Genomic DNA, 17,297 nt, shown 5'->3' with positions numbered 1-17,297 from the left:
ATGTCAGATATTATAATATTTAGATATATTTAATACTTTTATCAAATTCCTTGGAATAAAGATCATATCTTTTATTTACAAATTAGAAAAGCAAAGATTATCATCCAAATCAGTATGTTGTAAACATTATTTAATTTGAATTTAATTTAGATGGGTTAGATAAATCAATTTGGAATGGAAAATTATTTTGTATTTGGATATAGATTGTGGTATTTTTAGAATATAACATGGTTTTTAGGCTGTTACTGTGGTGTTACCCCTTAGCTAATATTGAATACTCATAATAGTAAAAATATCAAAATTTCTTTATTATGCTATAAATTATTGAGAGATCAAAAATGAGTTTTGTTTGATATGCAATGAGCTAAAAGTATTATAGTATTATAGTATTATAGTAGTTCCCAATAGGATTGTTAACCGTATAAAATGTTATGTACGCAATTATTGAAAAAAAACTGTAATTGTGGTTATCGTCTTTTATCGATTTCCCAAGACATAATTCAAGCAAATATCTTCGACGTCCATAAAACATAGCCCGAATGCATATTGGTTCTATCGAACAGACGTAAGCATCTAACTCCATAATAACCATAAGCAAAGTACAAGACTGTGTGGGTATTATCTCCATTGCATTACATGAAGAAAGTATTCAATACAAAAGGTAACTGGATACGGTTGTAAGTAACAACGGAATAAAAACTGTCAGTTGTTCTTGTGCACAATAAAAATACATTGTATACATATATATTTGTATACGAACAGATTCAAAATGTATGCAGTAGGTATCACATATGTATCAAGTTATTTACAAAGCGGAATCGCTTACTGAGAAAGAAAAGTTAAGTTCACAACAAACGCTTATACATGACAAGCTGTGTCAACTATATTTTTATGTTATATATTCAGGTATACATTAACAGGGTTTTAAGAGTTGGAAGCTGGAAAATTCTCATTAGCATCCGTAATCTTTGATCATACAAGACTGAGAAATTTGGAGCACTTGTACTTATAATTAAGGTAAAAAAAAAAACATCGAAGAGTTCATTGTGGCTAATTTAGAGTATCACTAAAATTACACAGTTTAAAATTTAGCTAACTGAATTTTCACATAAATAAAAGTTGTATTTTTTCATAATAGACTGGACGTCTTCAAATTTAAACACAAACGCTGAATATCTTTAGGAACCACTTCCATAAGCCAGAACTGATTATTGATATAGGTTTCATAAAAGTTAGCCTAAATGTTTGGCAAATGTTTGTGGTTTATTAATGTTTACAACAGTTTTAAGAGTAATGAGACAAATTACATTAACCTAATAATTTACTAGTATTTGCAATATGAAACCATCGCGTATTCCAAATCAGGTTTATAAATTACGCCGTTAAATTGCTTTATTTCTATTAGAAAATTATATACATTATTTGTGTTTTACTCTATAATATAAGACTATTACAAGAATATATAATGCAGTACTATTATCTCAAGAACGAAAGTTTGTACGACTAATGCGAAATACTTGGATTTATAAGTACTATTTGTGGGTATGTTTAAACGTCAGAATAATGTATAGCATTTTCCTAATTGCCATTACAGTTATATCGGCTAATGCCTATTTTGTTGACAAATTGTTATAGAGCTTGTAATAAAATATTATTTATATATATATATATATATATATATATATACATACTCACTCTTTATTTGCACTATTTATAAAAAAATAGTTTTTTAATTTAAACACTTAGTCATAGGTGCATCGGATAACACGGACGTTCTAAGTCCAAATCTCAAAACGTTTGTTAAATTCAATATTTAATAAATAGTGCAAAAAACAGTACTGTGATAAAAAAATAAATTATTCATAATAGTTTTGATTTATATTCAATTTTATTAATTTAAGAACGTTGTATTGTATTAAAAAATATTTAAAATTATCAAAAAATGACCATTTATTGCGTTGACCAAAATATATTATAATTTTCCTCCCATAAAAGGAAATATTCATTTTCCCTAAGCAACTTTACATAACAAGTTTATACACGTCGAACCGTACTGTCAATTTAAGTGTTCCGTTTTAATGCTTCATTTTTTCAATGTTTTATATAATTATTGTCCATAAAAACCGTAGATTGATTGCTAATTAAAATTATGTTGTAGCAAATTGTTACATATGTTGAGTTATTGCAATGTACAAATGCAATATAATATATGTGCTTTTATCACGAAGGCTTTGTCTAGTTGCTAAACGTTGCCTTATTCGCGCTCGACTAAGAGATTTCATATATGTAGTTTGCCGTCGCAAGATTATAAAATTTATATGAGTATTTAAATGTAACTAACAAATTTATTTTTGAAATAGAATTGATTAATGCTAGAAATTAATGATTATTTATTATTAATGTCAACGTTAATTGTTAATGGATTATATACTTTTGCTAGCTGAAAAGTTTTGCTGGGCGAAAACATTCGAAAAGTATTTAATATCACTAACTGAAATTTGATTTTGTGGTTTTTGTAATATTTTTACCACATAAATAATATTAACTAGAATTAAAATAATTGTTATATTTAATATATTATATAATTGTTTTGTCATGTATTTTATAATTTCATCATTTAAAATAAGATCGAAGGTATTATCGAAGTATTCAATTACTACTGAATATGCTTGGTTAAGAGACCAAATTTTTGTTTTACATTCAAAAAAATTAGGGACACAAAAAATCAACAATTATAAGCCTATATATGTAAAATAAAAACAAAAAGTCTGTACAAATTTTTGGTATTAGTGAATTATTTCGAGTCACAGTGGTCTAAAGTGTTTGCACTTTTGTGCATGAAAATGTTATTATGTGGTAAAATATCGAAGAATTTGAAATGTGACCTGAAAGTATGCGCGCCCATAGAGGGTTAACTTTATTTTTAAATTTGCCTTTTATGATCTTGCAGAACTTTTTTAATTCAATTTCACCAACAATTTTCCGTCTAATAGTTATCTATGTAGCCTCACCATTTAATTTTTTGTACAACCAGAAATTTTATTTATTTATTTTATTAATATTAAAATTATTTTAATGATATTTTCAATCAATTCATCAATTATAATCGTTTAAATAATAATATTTAGGCTTGACTGGAAATAGAATAAATTTTATTATGTAGAGCTTGATGATAAACATTATATTTGAACGATAAAATATTTACTTTCGTAAATAGTAGTACACGTTTATTGTATGTATATTTTAAAATGATTTCAGTTACTTATGGAATAAGCTCGACGAATGATTTAAATAATATTTATAGATTAGACCCATGAATATAAAAGTATATATAAATAAATAAATGAGCTGATTATTTTCCCGTGGTTTATCACAACTAACGTTAACTCTAAACGTATACGACTAAAAGTATAAACATATTGCAAACACGGCCGCTTTGCATTACTTCAATTTGAATATTTTTAGCACTCTAGATTTTAAGTTAAATATAGAGTGCATATTTTCACCTAAATCAAAAGTATGTTTTCAAAACTATATAAGAAAAAAAGATTAAACGTTTAAAGTACGTGTATTTTAAGTAAAATAATCAGTTCTTTAAAAAGACTGATGGATTTGGGCGCAGTAGACCCTCTGTGAAGTACGGAAAACACTAAAACAGGGTAAATGAAATTTGTTCTATGTTTATCCCCATGCCCTGAACGATGAAACTATTTTTTGTTGTAAAATCAGTACCTAGGCCGAATCAAAACATTTATGCAGTGTCTATGAAAAATTGATAAAAACAGATGACATACAGAAAAACTCACTGTCTGCCGTCGTTTAAGAGAAAAAAAAAAACAGTAATTATAACCATGTATATTCAAATTGAAAACACAAAATCTTATTTGAATATTTTTTGGTAATATTTAATTATGTGACTTTTTAGTCACAATCTGATTATTTTCACGTGAATAGTCAACTAGCATTATCCCTAACTGATGAACGTTATAGAATCGGTACCTAGGTCGAATCGGAACATGAATGCAGCGTCTGCAAAAAATTGATAAATTCAGATGACATACTGGAAAACTCACTGTGTGCCGTCGTATAGGAGTGCATCTGCTGATGGTAGTATCTCCGGTGGCCCCCTTCAAGGGCGTGATAGAACGCGCCCATGTGTTCGGACACCGGTTCGTGGACTCCGTTTTCGATACCTTGCGACCCAACGCCTCCTTGATGGCTCTGAGGCAACCGCGGACTCTCGTACCACCGCGGCACCGATGCGTCGGTGCTCATATCCATTTTGTAGAAAATAATTCTCTATCAGACTTTTAACAAACAGTACTCTCTTTTCAACACACAGAATGATACAGCAGTCTAAAACATACGTATATCTGCAATCATATATAGCTCGATTGTTGCGAAAATCGAGTTGGAACGCGACGGAACTACTTTATGTGCACATCCATTGCGCTGATAGTTTAATTGATCACGGCTTGATATTTTTGGGTAATTGTTAAGATGATGTATCATCAGCAGGCATCTGTGATCGTCCGTTTAGAAAGCGATTGCCACTGGTATCTGACGGTAAATTTTTTGGATCGACGAACCACTCTGCCGAATTCTTTCTGATAAGAATTGAGCCGACGCGCAGCGGACCCGCGAGTCGTATACACCGATCTGAAAGAAAAGACAGATATTTTTGATATATATGATACAAATTACTTTATCAGTAGAAATTCATGAACTCGTTATGAATGATTTATCAAAAATCTGTTATCGAATAAAAAATATTGATAAAATAAGTAAATGTAATGTATTTTGATATGGGTAATAAGATGCATGAAAAATATTGCAAAAGGTTAGGTCTTAGAATATTTAGAGCATATACAAGATAAATATAATTCTGTATTATATTTATAAAAATTCAAAAGTCACAATATAGTTGAATAAACATTAAAATATTGCACGTGCGTTTTAATACATAGTTTTAATGTAAATTCAACATAATTCACACTAGTGTAGTTATTATTATTATTATTATTTTTGAAATTTGAACCATAAGAACTTTATCATCTCTCAATAAGTCCATATGAATATTTCTATTTGGATATTGAAATTTTGAATAATTCGTAGTTAAAATGCAAATTTTAGTATTTTTACACTAAAGTAATACTAGAATAAAAAAATACTGAAGTCCACATTTCAACTGAGAATTTATCAGAATTTCAATATCCAAATATAAATAATCATACGGACTTATTGAGTGATGTATGATATATTTATACAATCAATCGAAATGTTGATGTTAGTATTTTTTATAATAGTATTACTTTAGTATGGAATTACTAAAATTCGCTTTTCAAGTACAATTATTTAAATGTAAATAATCCTACGGACTTATTGAGTGATGTATGACATATTCATATAACCAATCGAAATGATGACTATAGTATTTTTATATTTTAGTATTACTTTAGTATGGAATTACTAAAATTCGAAATTCAACTACAACTATTCAAATATAAATGGTCATACGGACTTATTGAATGATGTATGGTATAAATTTATAAAGTCAATCAGTATAAATATTATCCTTTTAAATTATGTGTTAGATTTCATGGCTTTGGAGAGTTTATCTCCAAAGAAAAACACATTTTTTAAACTTTTTACTCTAAATCGTTTGGTTAATTCATTTAAATATGATTCGGGTGACCTTAGTAGTTTCTCACAATATAACTACAAGAATCAAACATAATTTTTTAAACTAGCATTGCTTAAGCAGTTTTATTTATTTGAAGATTAAATAAATTATTATTTAACTAAATATTGGATTAAATCCATCTAATGAAAAAATAGGGTATTTTCAAATTCAAGTACACTTTCTTTTAAAATTATATAATTTAATTATATATAATATATAATATAATCATGTTTAATTCAAAATTTTGCGGAAGACATTTTTATAATTATAAAACTACAATATTTCATAAACTACAACAAACTACTTTTCAATATATTTTTTTTAGGTAATTTCAATGTTTAGAAAGCATTATCTAGAAAATATCCGCTTAATTCCTGCTGTCAATTTTGAGTCTATAAATATAATTGATAATGAAATCTACTACTGAACTCGGATTAACATTATCAATAATTACAACATGACCTGTGTGATGATTATGTAAATAAACAAAATAAGGAATTAATTAAATAATGAATAAAATAACGATTAGCTTTTTCCAAATCAAGTACAAATATTTAATAATTCATATATAAATATTTTATGTAATTAAAAATATTTTTTTAATATAACGCATTTCAAGTTATTTTTTATTTATACTACATGAATTTTACATAACTTTACAAAATGAGATTTATAGTGAAAATAATGAAAAATACAACCAAAAAATGTATCAACTTATTTAATTTATATTTTTATTTATATATTGAATGTTTTATTTTTATATTAAATTTTTATTTATGATATTAAAAAAAAATAATTCAATAAGTATTTTGTATTTATATCAGAAATCTAAAATGAAGTCATTTATACATAAAAGTGAAAAAAACAATAAAATATTATTTGTTTTTAGATATTAGTGAATTTACTTTTATTTAATTTATTTTTATTCATTTGTTTTAAAATATTAATAAATAAAAAATAGTATATAGAACAAATAAAGTATAAAAGTTAAGCAATTATCATGAATAAATTTAGTGAACTTAATTTGAACAATATTTTTTGTTTCGTATAAATTTAGTGACTTTTGAACTAGAAAAATTTAATTTATACAAACTCAAGTTATATTAAAATGTAAGTTTAAATCTATTGTTTGATAAAATTTTATATATCGGCAAGAATTATTAAAAATTATTAAAGATTACTACTCCGAAATCCTAAAGCTCATTAGACTAAAAAGCTTTATAGAGAAAAATTTTGTTATTGTATGGGATGTTATTGCAAATTTAGTAACTAGTTTCATATATGATTTTAGCGTAATATAATACCACAAATATTAGTAATTTCATGAATATTGGTAATAAAATTTTGCTTAACAATTTTAATGATTTTTACTACTATATTATTAGAAAAAACTTATTTCTCAAATCAAATGAAGATAAAAAAATCTGAAATCATCATTCCTAATCTAATCTTGTCATTTTAAATTTTGTTCTTTATAAATCGCGATAACATTACCAACACTTGTGTAATTATAAATTATGAACATATAAAAAAGTGTTCACGTCAAACATTAAATTATTAATCTTATCGATTGACAAAAATTGAAATATTTGATATCTCAATTGTAAATCTTTAATAACGTTTTGGACAGCAAACACGACGATAAGAGAATAAGTCGCACCTCGTATCCAAATTTCAAGTATTTTATTTTTACTTTATGATTTCGTGCTGATTATCAGAAACGAAATTTGGAATTTTGTTTTGGTAGAGCATTTTTAAATAGGTAAAATTTATTTAATAACATTAAACCTTTAACGGTCGAAGAATTTTTAAGTAATTAAGTGCTTCATTTTTAAAGCTAGAGAAGTTGGATAATTAATATCACTATTAGATTTGAGTAGATTGGAGTCCGTCTAATATTGCTTATTGAGCAATATTAAAATTTATTTTCTAACTACATTAAAAATTATATAAAGCCCAAAATTCTTCTTGTCACGTCATGCCGCGTGTTCGCGATTATTTTAAAATATTTACAATGATGCGAGTAAGACGATGCTCAAACGTTAAGGGTTAAAAGTTGCGAATACTAGAAAATTAAAAGTTTTAGTTTGTTTGGTTGGTATTAATATTTTCTAAGCAATAAATTGTATAAATTTTCTTCAAATTCACAAACGTTATGTATGAAATAAAATCCAGACATGATGAAGTTCGGGTCGCTTTCTTGTGCCATTTGTTGCATTATTTTTACAAAGAACAGCGAACTCCGAAGCGCACACGTATGATTAAAAAACACTAACAAAAATACACCGCACGTGTCATAAAACAAAACCCACCTTGTTGCGCAAATCTCTTTTAAAAGCACAACACATCACACGTTAAAAATCCTGATGACACTTTGTGTTCAAAATGTGCACACACCAAACGGCAAATAGTTGCCGAGATCACAAATGTTAAACACACAATAACAAATAAAACCAATGATAACACGTAACTTAATAAAAAATCACCGGTCACTCGCGCGGTCACGTTTACGACAATGGCGATAACGAAAACGCAATCGGTTAAATTAGCGATGGGATGCGTCTGCGTTGCGCGCAGCGACACTACGATACTGCGCGGATAGGCGATAGCCCGTAACTGAAACTCGGCGCGCTAAGTTCTCCGGACGAAAGCTCAGGTCGCGTAGCTCGTGGACGCGCTCGGGTAGGTTCGGCTACGCGTTCGGCTCGTCGCTCGGCTCGCGTACCTCGCGCTATTGGACGACTTGCGAAAGCTCCGGCGAGATTGGGCGGAGTCTAAGCGTCGAGCGTATGGGCGGTGCTCCTGGGGTCTAACCGTGGGTTTTTGTGTCGTACGTTGTACGATCACTAAACGCGCGACGCACAGACCGCAGAATAGCGCGTCTTGTTCCCGAGAACAGGCAGTCGTCTATGTACAACGCGGAGGGGACATTTTGCATTCTCGTCTTGCGATTCGGATCGTACGGGTCGGTTTGTAAAAGCGCCTAGGGTCGTCACGACGAGCCGTACATCATACAGCCGACTTCCTCAAGTTGCACCTTATGACGTACCTGTAAAACGGATTGTTCGATGGCTTGGCACTGCAGGAAAAGCATACCGCCGTACCGCCGTATCGTCGTACCGGCCGCCGCTCGCGAGTTTTGCGTACGAATACGCGGCGTATCTATTGCCGCATTTTAGTGCGGTCGCCGTACATTATACTCGTCCAATCGCATCAGATAAGCTTAAACAAAACACAGCCTTTTTATAAAATGGCGGACGACCACGCCTAGGTAGACGCCCACAGCATCGCTAACGATTGTTACTGCCTCCACACTACTGCAATACCGGGCGCAATGCATGGACCATGATCGCGTTTGTACGGATCTGTCTTGTAATTACACTAATCAAATCGTGATACTCGCTGTTTGTGTCGCGATTCATGTTTTTATTTCTTGCTTCTTACACCTTCTCATCTTTTAACATACCTTTATAAGTAATCGACTTCCATTCTTTGTACGTCTTTATCGCGTTTGGCTTATAAATAATTCTCGAATTAATTATTATAATTATAATTAATATTTATTTTTATCACATAGGGTGGATCGGGGCATGAAGGTCCGAGGGTGAAAAAGTACACATCATTATAACAAAAATAATTAAAATTTAGAATTTTTTATCCAAACTATTTTAAAGAAGAGGTCAAAAATGTGTAATGAGCTACCCAGCCTATTAGTTAAAAAAGGACCGGTTATAAATTTTAGGAAAACATTTTTATAATCAGAAATTAATTCGAAATATTATTGAACATGGTTCGATACTTATTTGTTAAACAGGTGTTATTTGTAGTGTTTTAGTTATTTTGGTTTAGACAGTATAATTACTCAAAGTCGAATTGGACCTTTGTGCTCCGCCCTACCCTATACTTCACCAATACTGTTACTCTCAAAATTACGTAGATAAAAATAGATCTAAATCTATCATACTATAAATACTTTAATGCACTATTATAAACGCATGCATATACTACTAATGCAAAAGTTACATTAATTTATGCGGGCATATATTAAGAACAAAGTTATATGATCTACAATTTTCTCTATCTAATATAATTTATAACTCATGTTTCTTGATACTATCTGCTTAACTAAATCATTAAATCATGCTACACGTGTATATGCAAAAACAATAAAATTTGTTAACAACAAAATTTATGAATAAAAATATAAATATAATTCAGAAGCCTAATAAAATAAGAAATACAGGCATATTGTGATGACTTTGTCAGCATATATACTTGAAAATGTTGAAGATTATAGTAGGTGTATAAACATTATTTTAACTAGTGGTGCAGGCCATCGTTTCTTAACTTAAGGCAAATTGCTTCCCGTTAAAAGTAATTATTAAAAAAGCTTTAAATTTTTTTGAAAACTGAAAAAAATGAGAATTTTGAAAATTTTGAAATTTTTGAAAAAAATAACTTGAAAAACTTGATTTTTTTATATTTTGAAGTTTTATGAAAATTTTGAACTTTTTTTTCAAAGCAATCGTAATAATAGGAATCGAATGTTTTTTAAATCATTCAAATCGGTTGATCCGTGCTTCCGAAATCGTCGATGAAAATTTGTATCCGCACACACACACACATACATCAATCTTTTCTAGGGTTTGCCAAAATGTTCAGAAACCTTAGAAACGTAAAGATATATAAAAAATTTTCATTTTTGGTTTTTTTATATATTAGAACTTGAATCTGATCGTTTGACAGTTTGGTCAGATAACTGAACGGCCTGCTTTGTGAAAGCGATCGATATAGAGAGCACGCGGCTACGACTATAACGCCTAAGTTGTTATAATGTATTATTCACAACTATGTATCATACGAGCCGTTGTTTAATAAATGCCATAAAATCACGAACTTGGTCAGCTACCTATGTATATTCATAGTTAGCTATACCGAATTTTCAGCACTAAAACATAGTCATGAAACATAAATCTCTTTAATGTGACTTGAATTTAAATGTACTTAAAAAAATATTTAATTTATGGCGCTACTATATATATATATATATATATATATATATATATATATATATATATATATATTAGGGTAGTCCTTAATATGGATATTTTCGAATTTCTTTCCTCCCAGAGGCTCAAATGCTTACAAATTGATAAAAAACAATTCTCTGAAAGTTTTAGTTCTTAATATTAACTTTAAGATAGTCCGCACTCTAACCAAAGTTTTTAACAAAAAAACATCAATATAAAATTTTCAAACCTTATCCGAATATTAAAAAAATTTGTGTAGCTACATAGACAGATTGATCAAATCAATTAGGACGTAATTAAGCAATATTTAAGAACACCCTCATAATATTCATCTATATTTTAAAATCAGTACTTGACTGCTTTCCCTTTATTATTATTGCACTATACGAAATGTGTTTTGTTTGATATGATATGTATCCGCAAGTAAATATTTGATAGAATTCTTTATGTTCTCATATCTGACGAATATTTTTTTTCTATCCGTACCAAAATAAGTGATATGTATCAGTTCTGAAAAGGGTTCTGCCATATATCAAACCGGCCACCATGAATAAATATATACGCGATTGTTATAGACTCATTTTAGGCAATATGATTTATCTCTATCCGATATAGTGTCAAATTGAGCGATCAGTCTTATCTGCGACTAGAACAGATTATCGGAAATTAATTAGATAGTCGACTATATTTGGATACGTATTTTTTTCAATAATAAACAGAGATAACATTGTAATAAGGACGAGTAATTTAATTATATTATTTGCAGCCTGAAACTATATGAAATTGTGATTGATTTGTATCTCATTAGATAAAAAATATCGTTCCATCGTAGGGTTCAAAGTATAATATAATATAAAGTTTTTGTTACTATTTTAGTAAATTTTTAGTACGATAAATTTCTATATAAAAGTAAATTAGAAATATTTTTACATATATTAAATATTATAAATCATTTTAGTACGACGACATAACAATATGTAAAAATCAAATAAAATGTTTTTATATCTAAATTCATCATATGCACAGAACCAACAAGGTTTTATTAAATATTTTGCATTAATTAACCAATCGAACAAAATACAAATGTTTAAAAAATTATTTACTTCCTATAGGGTAAGTTATAATAATCGCAAAATAATCGAAAATAATTTTTTTGCATATCTCTACATTTTAAAGGTTTCAACATTTTGGCATACATTAGAAAAAATTTATGTGTTTATGTGTATGTGTATGTGCTCGTGCGTATGTATATGCGGATACAATTTTTTGTCGACGATTTCGTCAACCGATTTGAAGGATTCAAAAAAAATTCGATTTGTATTGATCGGAAAACGGGCTGTTTAGTTTTTTATAAAGACAAGTTCAGCCGTATCGAAGACACGGGACAAAAAGTGCAAAAAATGGTAATTCAGTTTTATGAGAATAGGGTGTCTGATTTAAATGATTCAAAAACCATTTTACTTGTGTTGACAGTATGGAAAATTGATTAGATTAAGAAGGAAGGTCCAGCGGTTTTGGAGATCCAGGAAGAAAAGATAAAAAATGCGATTTGGCGGTCAAAAATGATTTTTAGACATATGAACATCAAATTACCAGATGTTTTATAGAAATTTTATAATAAGCAAAATATTTGTTTTCATTTTCATGGGTTCTGTACCAAGATTTGGTACAAAACCTCTGGACATTATCGACAGTATTAATCAATCGACTTGCATAGGTTTCAAAAATTACACTGTATTAAAATTTTTCAATTTTTTTAAAAAAAACTTCAAATTTTTCAAAAAAGTCGATTAATCTAAAAATTTCAAATTATAGCCTTAAAAAAAAAATTAAAAATTTTCAAATCTGACAAAAATATCGATCATTTTAAAAATATTAAAAAAATTTTAAAATTCTCCAAAAAATCTAATTTTCTCAAAATTTTCGAAAAAAACTGCGATACGAATAGTTTCAGCAATTTGCACAATGCCAAACACCATGAGATTTTTTTTTAATATAGTTTTATAATTATGTTCTTTTATTCTCAGGGAATTATTTTAGAAAAACTTGGAATTACGTAATGCTCGATCTCGAGTCCCAGTGCGTCAGAATACTCTCACGTATCCCCCGGTCAGAAGCTCCGGGATATTTTCCGGGAATTATTCTCGATGGAATTGTTCTTGTGTCAAAAACGATAAGATTCTATATGCTTGTGCAAGTGCTCGTCTGAGTCGCGGTATTGTATTGTATATGCGCTTACTCATGTGTCATCATATGACGCGGCAAATAATCTAAGTGTATCGAATTTTGGAGACGAATTCGGAATTTTATATACAAATCTTACTTTATTGTCGAATTGTCCCTAAGGAAAACATGGATTACACAGGTGTTCCACCAAAAAATGCTGATTTATTCCTTTAGAATATGATTGATTTTTGACATGATCTTCGATGGTGGTATTAGGTAGGCCATAAGATCAATGGGTTTGAAAATGGTTTTTGTGTAAGAAATGACTAAATATTTTGTGTATTTTGTTTATCTTATCTTATCTTCATCGGGGAGTTTATTTATAAATATAACTCCAATTTAAAATCTATTTTTTAAAATTGAAATTGTGTAGAGTTTCCAATGTTAACAACATGATGATGACTTTGAATGTTATATTTTCTCTGGACAACCAGGCTTAGATTAAATGCTAATAACGCTGTAATAACTATGTTTATTTGGTCTATGATCTCTTGTCTTCATCAGCCTTATTTATAACTTTATGGAACATGACGTCGTGCCTTAGGGCAAATCGATAGAATTTTCCGTACCGTAATTTAAAATTTTAATAAGCTTTAAAGCTTTTTTAAAAATTAAAAAAAAAATGATTTTGTGAAAATTTTGTTGTTTTCTAACATTTTTGATAATTTTGAAATTTTTTGAATCTTACAGAAAATTTTGAAATTTTTTTAAAGCATTTGCGCTTCATGGATGCTTTAGAGACTAAATGTGGAAACATTATAAAACATGGTACAAAACCCATAGAAACGTAAACAAAATTTGTACTTATTGGTAAAATCTCTTTAAAATATCTGATAATTTGATGTGCATAAGTCTAATGATCATTTTTGGCCGCCAAATGATCATTTTTTAACATTTTTTACTGGAGATCTCATAAATTGTATCAGCATTCCCAAAAACTCAATCAATTCTTCGATCCGCCACTAGGAGTAAAATACTTTTTTCGTATCGTTTTAGAAAAATCTCATAATATTCAGCTATGTTTCAAAATCAGTACTTGATGATATGTATTCGAAAGTGAATATTTGATAGAAGTCTTTTTGTACTCATATCTGACATTTTTTTCATTGGATCTCCTAAAGTGCTGGAACCGCCTTCTAAAAAAATATGATCAACTTTTCATTCCGTAACACAAGTAAAATGTTATATACATCATACAAATTGAACGCTCCGTGCTCTCAAAAACTTTTTGCACTTTTTGTCCCGTATCGTCGAAACGGCTAGACCTGCCTCTGCCAAAACTAATCAGCACGTCTCCCACTTAATACGAATCAATCAAATCAGTTAATTCCTGCTCTCGAAATCTTGGGTCAAAGAATAGTATCCGCACACGCACACATTCATCATTTTTTTCTAAGATATTCCAAAATTTTTAGGAACCCATTTCATATTTTGATGCTTAAGGTAGAAAATATGAAAAAAAAATTCATTTTCGATTTTTTGCGATTACTTTAACTTACACAACGGGTAGTTAAATATAACATCAATTTAGGTTCTATTTATCCGATATTCAAAATAAATTGATTGTGAAGTATTTTTAGTTTTTGTAGCATGATATTTTCGCTTCGAATGTAGTTACATTTTCTCTGGTCAGCCAGACTAGATAATTGCTAATAACGATGTTTACCTGTGAAATAACCAGCCGAGTCGTTTCGTGTTCGTGTCGCTTCAAAGCTAGAAAAATAGTGTTTTTATTCATTAGATAGTGATATTGCGTCGCGCAGCAAAACAAGCAATTGTCGTGTGCGGCAATGGCAATGAGCGCGCGTTACGAATAAAGTAAATCGCGTCGTAGTATAGAGTAGAGCGTTCGTTTCCCAAGCGGCCGATGTGCACTCTAATAAAGCCTCCGAGCAACCACCGCGAGCTCGGGGGCAGCACAGAAAATCCGACGATATTTCACTCTTATCGCGCGAAACCCCTCCGGCGATTTATTATGGGACTTTTGTGTTCTGAATTCAAATTTCAAACTTTTATTCCATAAATATTTGAATTTTGCGGCGGGAGACAGTATTTACACGGGCGCGGAAGACGCCCGCGTCCGAGCGAGACGGGGCGGTAAAGACTGTCTTAACGACTTTTTTAATAAAACAAAAATGGCTGACACGTGCTCTGAAATAATTAGTATGGATTTAAGGAAAAACTTTTCTTCTACGTCTCGGTCCGTAACGGGAATTAATTTTTAATATATATATAATATTTTATCTTTTATCTGTGTGCCGCGCGTTTTTTATTTTCATGATCTTCTCCGCTCGTCCATGCTATTGTTCGCATTTATTGTATTATATTAAAGTCGTGATGTTTTTATGTCGAGATGGGGAGGTGCTTTAAAATTATCACGTTCGGTTTTCATTTTCGATTTGAATATCATTACGTGATTTCGTCATTGTTCGATGTCGCGCGACATACTCGCTGACTGATCGCCTGGATATCGCGTCATTCTGCTTAGCAAACATTATCGGCGGCAACGTATTGGAGATTTTTGAAATATAAATGCAACCGGTAAGTATTCAATTCACTACAAATATTTATTGTATTCATAATGACATCAGGTTAAGAAAAAACATGAAAGTGAAGAAAAAACTTATAGGATAGGGCGGGGTTCAAAGGCCCAATTTGACTTTAAGTAATTATACTGTCTAAACTGAATTAACTACATCACAACACGTGACACGTATCAAACAAACAACTGTGGAACTTTGTCTAGTAAAATTCCAAGTGAATTCCCAACTATAATAATATGATTTTTTAATTTACTCTAACATTTGTCACCTGTTTCTTCTTGCCCCATAGACGGGGTAAAAAAAACAGCACAGTCAAATGTCTTGATATTAATTTTAGCTACATTATTCAACCAATTCAAGATTCACACAGTATATAAACTTGATCTGGTATTTCGTCAGAAAAATTCATCAACAGAGTTGGAAAAACCATTAATTTAATTTCTCTTGTAAAATTGCTTTTTGGCCTGTTCATTTTTATTTACTATGTTGTTATTGCTTGCACCTTTACCAGTGTGAAAATTTAGTCGGTCCTATTTGTTCCACTCACATGCAAGCTTATATAGAGGTTATAGAAAAAATACTGCTAAATCCAAATTAAAAATGACAATACTTCTTATAAAACAATTGGACTTGAAAATTATATTCAGGAATTATAAACTAAATAAAAAACATCAAAATCAAAAACAAAAGAAATTTTTTTTGTACGGGGCATTTATCTCCTGAAAGCGACGCAAAAATTAAGGTGATGACTGGTTATATATTATTTACCTTCTACTTTAAAAAAGTAACGCTGAAAAATTCTATACTCTACTTGTTTTTGAGATAAGTTCGTTTTTGGTTTTGAGCTTTTTTAACTAGTTTATAATTTCTGAATATAATTTAAGTTCAATTGTTTTATAAGAAGTATTGTTATTTTTAAATTGGATTCAGCAGCTTTTTATATAAGCCTCATTCTACCCCATATATCAAGAATTCGACTTCAATCAAACGTTAGAGTAACATATAATTTTATACATAAGCCAAAATGCTCCATGGCAAACTTACAAACTTATAACAATTATTATAAGTTAATCAAGTTATGAATTTCCATGCTAAAGCAAATAATCCACACAAAGTCTTTCAATCAAAGTTTCTCAGCATTTTAGATTGAGTTCAAACTTTCGACGACAATGTCTGACAGTTGCAATGAGTGTACGGAAACTTTTACTCGAGTTTCAGTATTGGATAAGAACATTTTCTTTGTTGGCATTTCCATTATTTCAGATTGATTGTTAAATATTATTGTAAAATTTATATCTTGAGGTACGATTTGATGATAAGTCAATTAAATTATCAAAGACGTATCGTAATGCAAGTTTTGATTATTAACTTTTCGTATGGTAAAAGTTACAGTAATCTCAAAAAATATAAAATAAAATTTTTTAAGTTTCAAAGGCTTCTGAACATTTTGGCATACATCAGAAAAAATGAATGTATGTGTGTATGTGTCGGATACAATTTTTCGTCTATGATTTTCGAGGCACGGATCAATCGATTTGAATGATTCAAAAAACATTCGATTCGTATTGACAGGGGACGTGCTAATTAGTTTTGGTAAAAGAAATATCAAGCCATTTTGGAGATACAAAGCAAAAGTGTTAAATTTGCCGTTTTTGAGAGAACAGAGCGTCCGATTTGAATGATTCAAAAAACATTTCTCTTGTATTGATTGGAATGACAAATTGATTAAATTTTTGGAAAGGAAAAAGTTAAAAAAAACTGACGTTAAAAAATGATCGTTAGACATATGAACATCAAATTATTAGATATTTTATA

At 29.6% G+C, this 17,297-nt stretch overlaps 1 protein-coding gene across 1 annotated transcript in view; it reads right to left on the bottom strand.

Annotated features, from left to right (window-relative positions):
• Nucleotides 1-17,297, bottom strand: part of LOC113377593 (GATA-binding factor 2-like) — a 315,883-nt gene that overhangs the window by 119,252 nt on the left and 179,334 nt on the right. Inside the window, exon 3 of the mRNA XM_026617961.1 lies at nt 4,074-4,659. Coding sequence (XP_026473746.1) covers nt 4,074-4,281 — 208 coding nt within the window. The 5' untranslated portion in view covers nt 4,282-4,659. The remainder of the gene's footprint in view (nt 1-4,073; nt 4,660-17,297) is intronic.

Source organism: Ctenocephalides felis, unplaced genomic scaffold (assembly GCF_003426905.1).
Source record: "Ctenocephalides felis isolate EL2017-DRISC unplaced genomic scaffold, ASM342690v1 CF-g0.4_SCAFFOLD_01886, whole genome shotgun sequence".
Lineage (NCBI taxonomy): Eukaryota > Metazoa > Arthropoda > Insecta > Siphonaptera > Pulicidae > Ctenocephalides > Ctenocephalides felis.
Note: the sequence above shows the minus strand (reverse complement) of the source record. Positions and strands in the feature narration are given on the sequence as shown.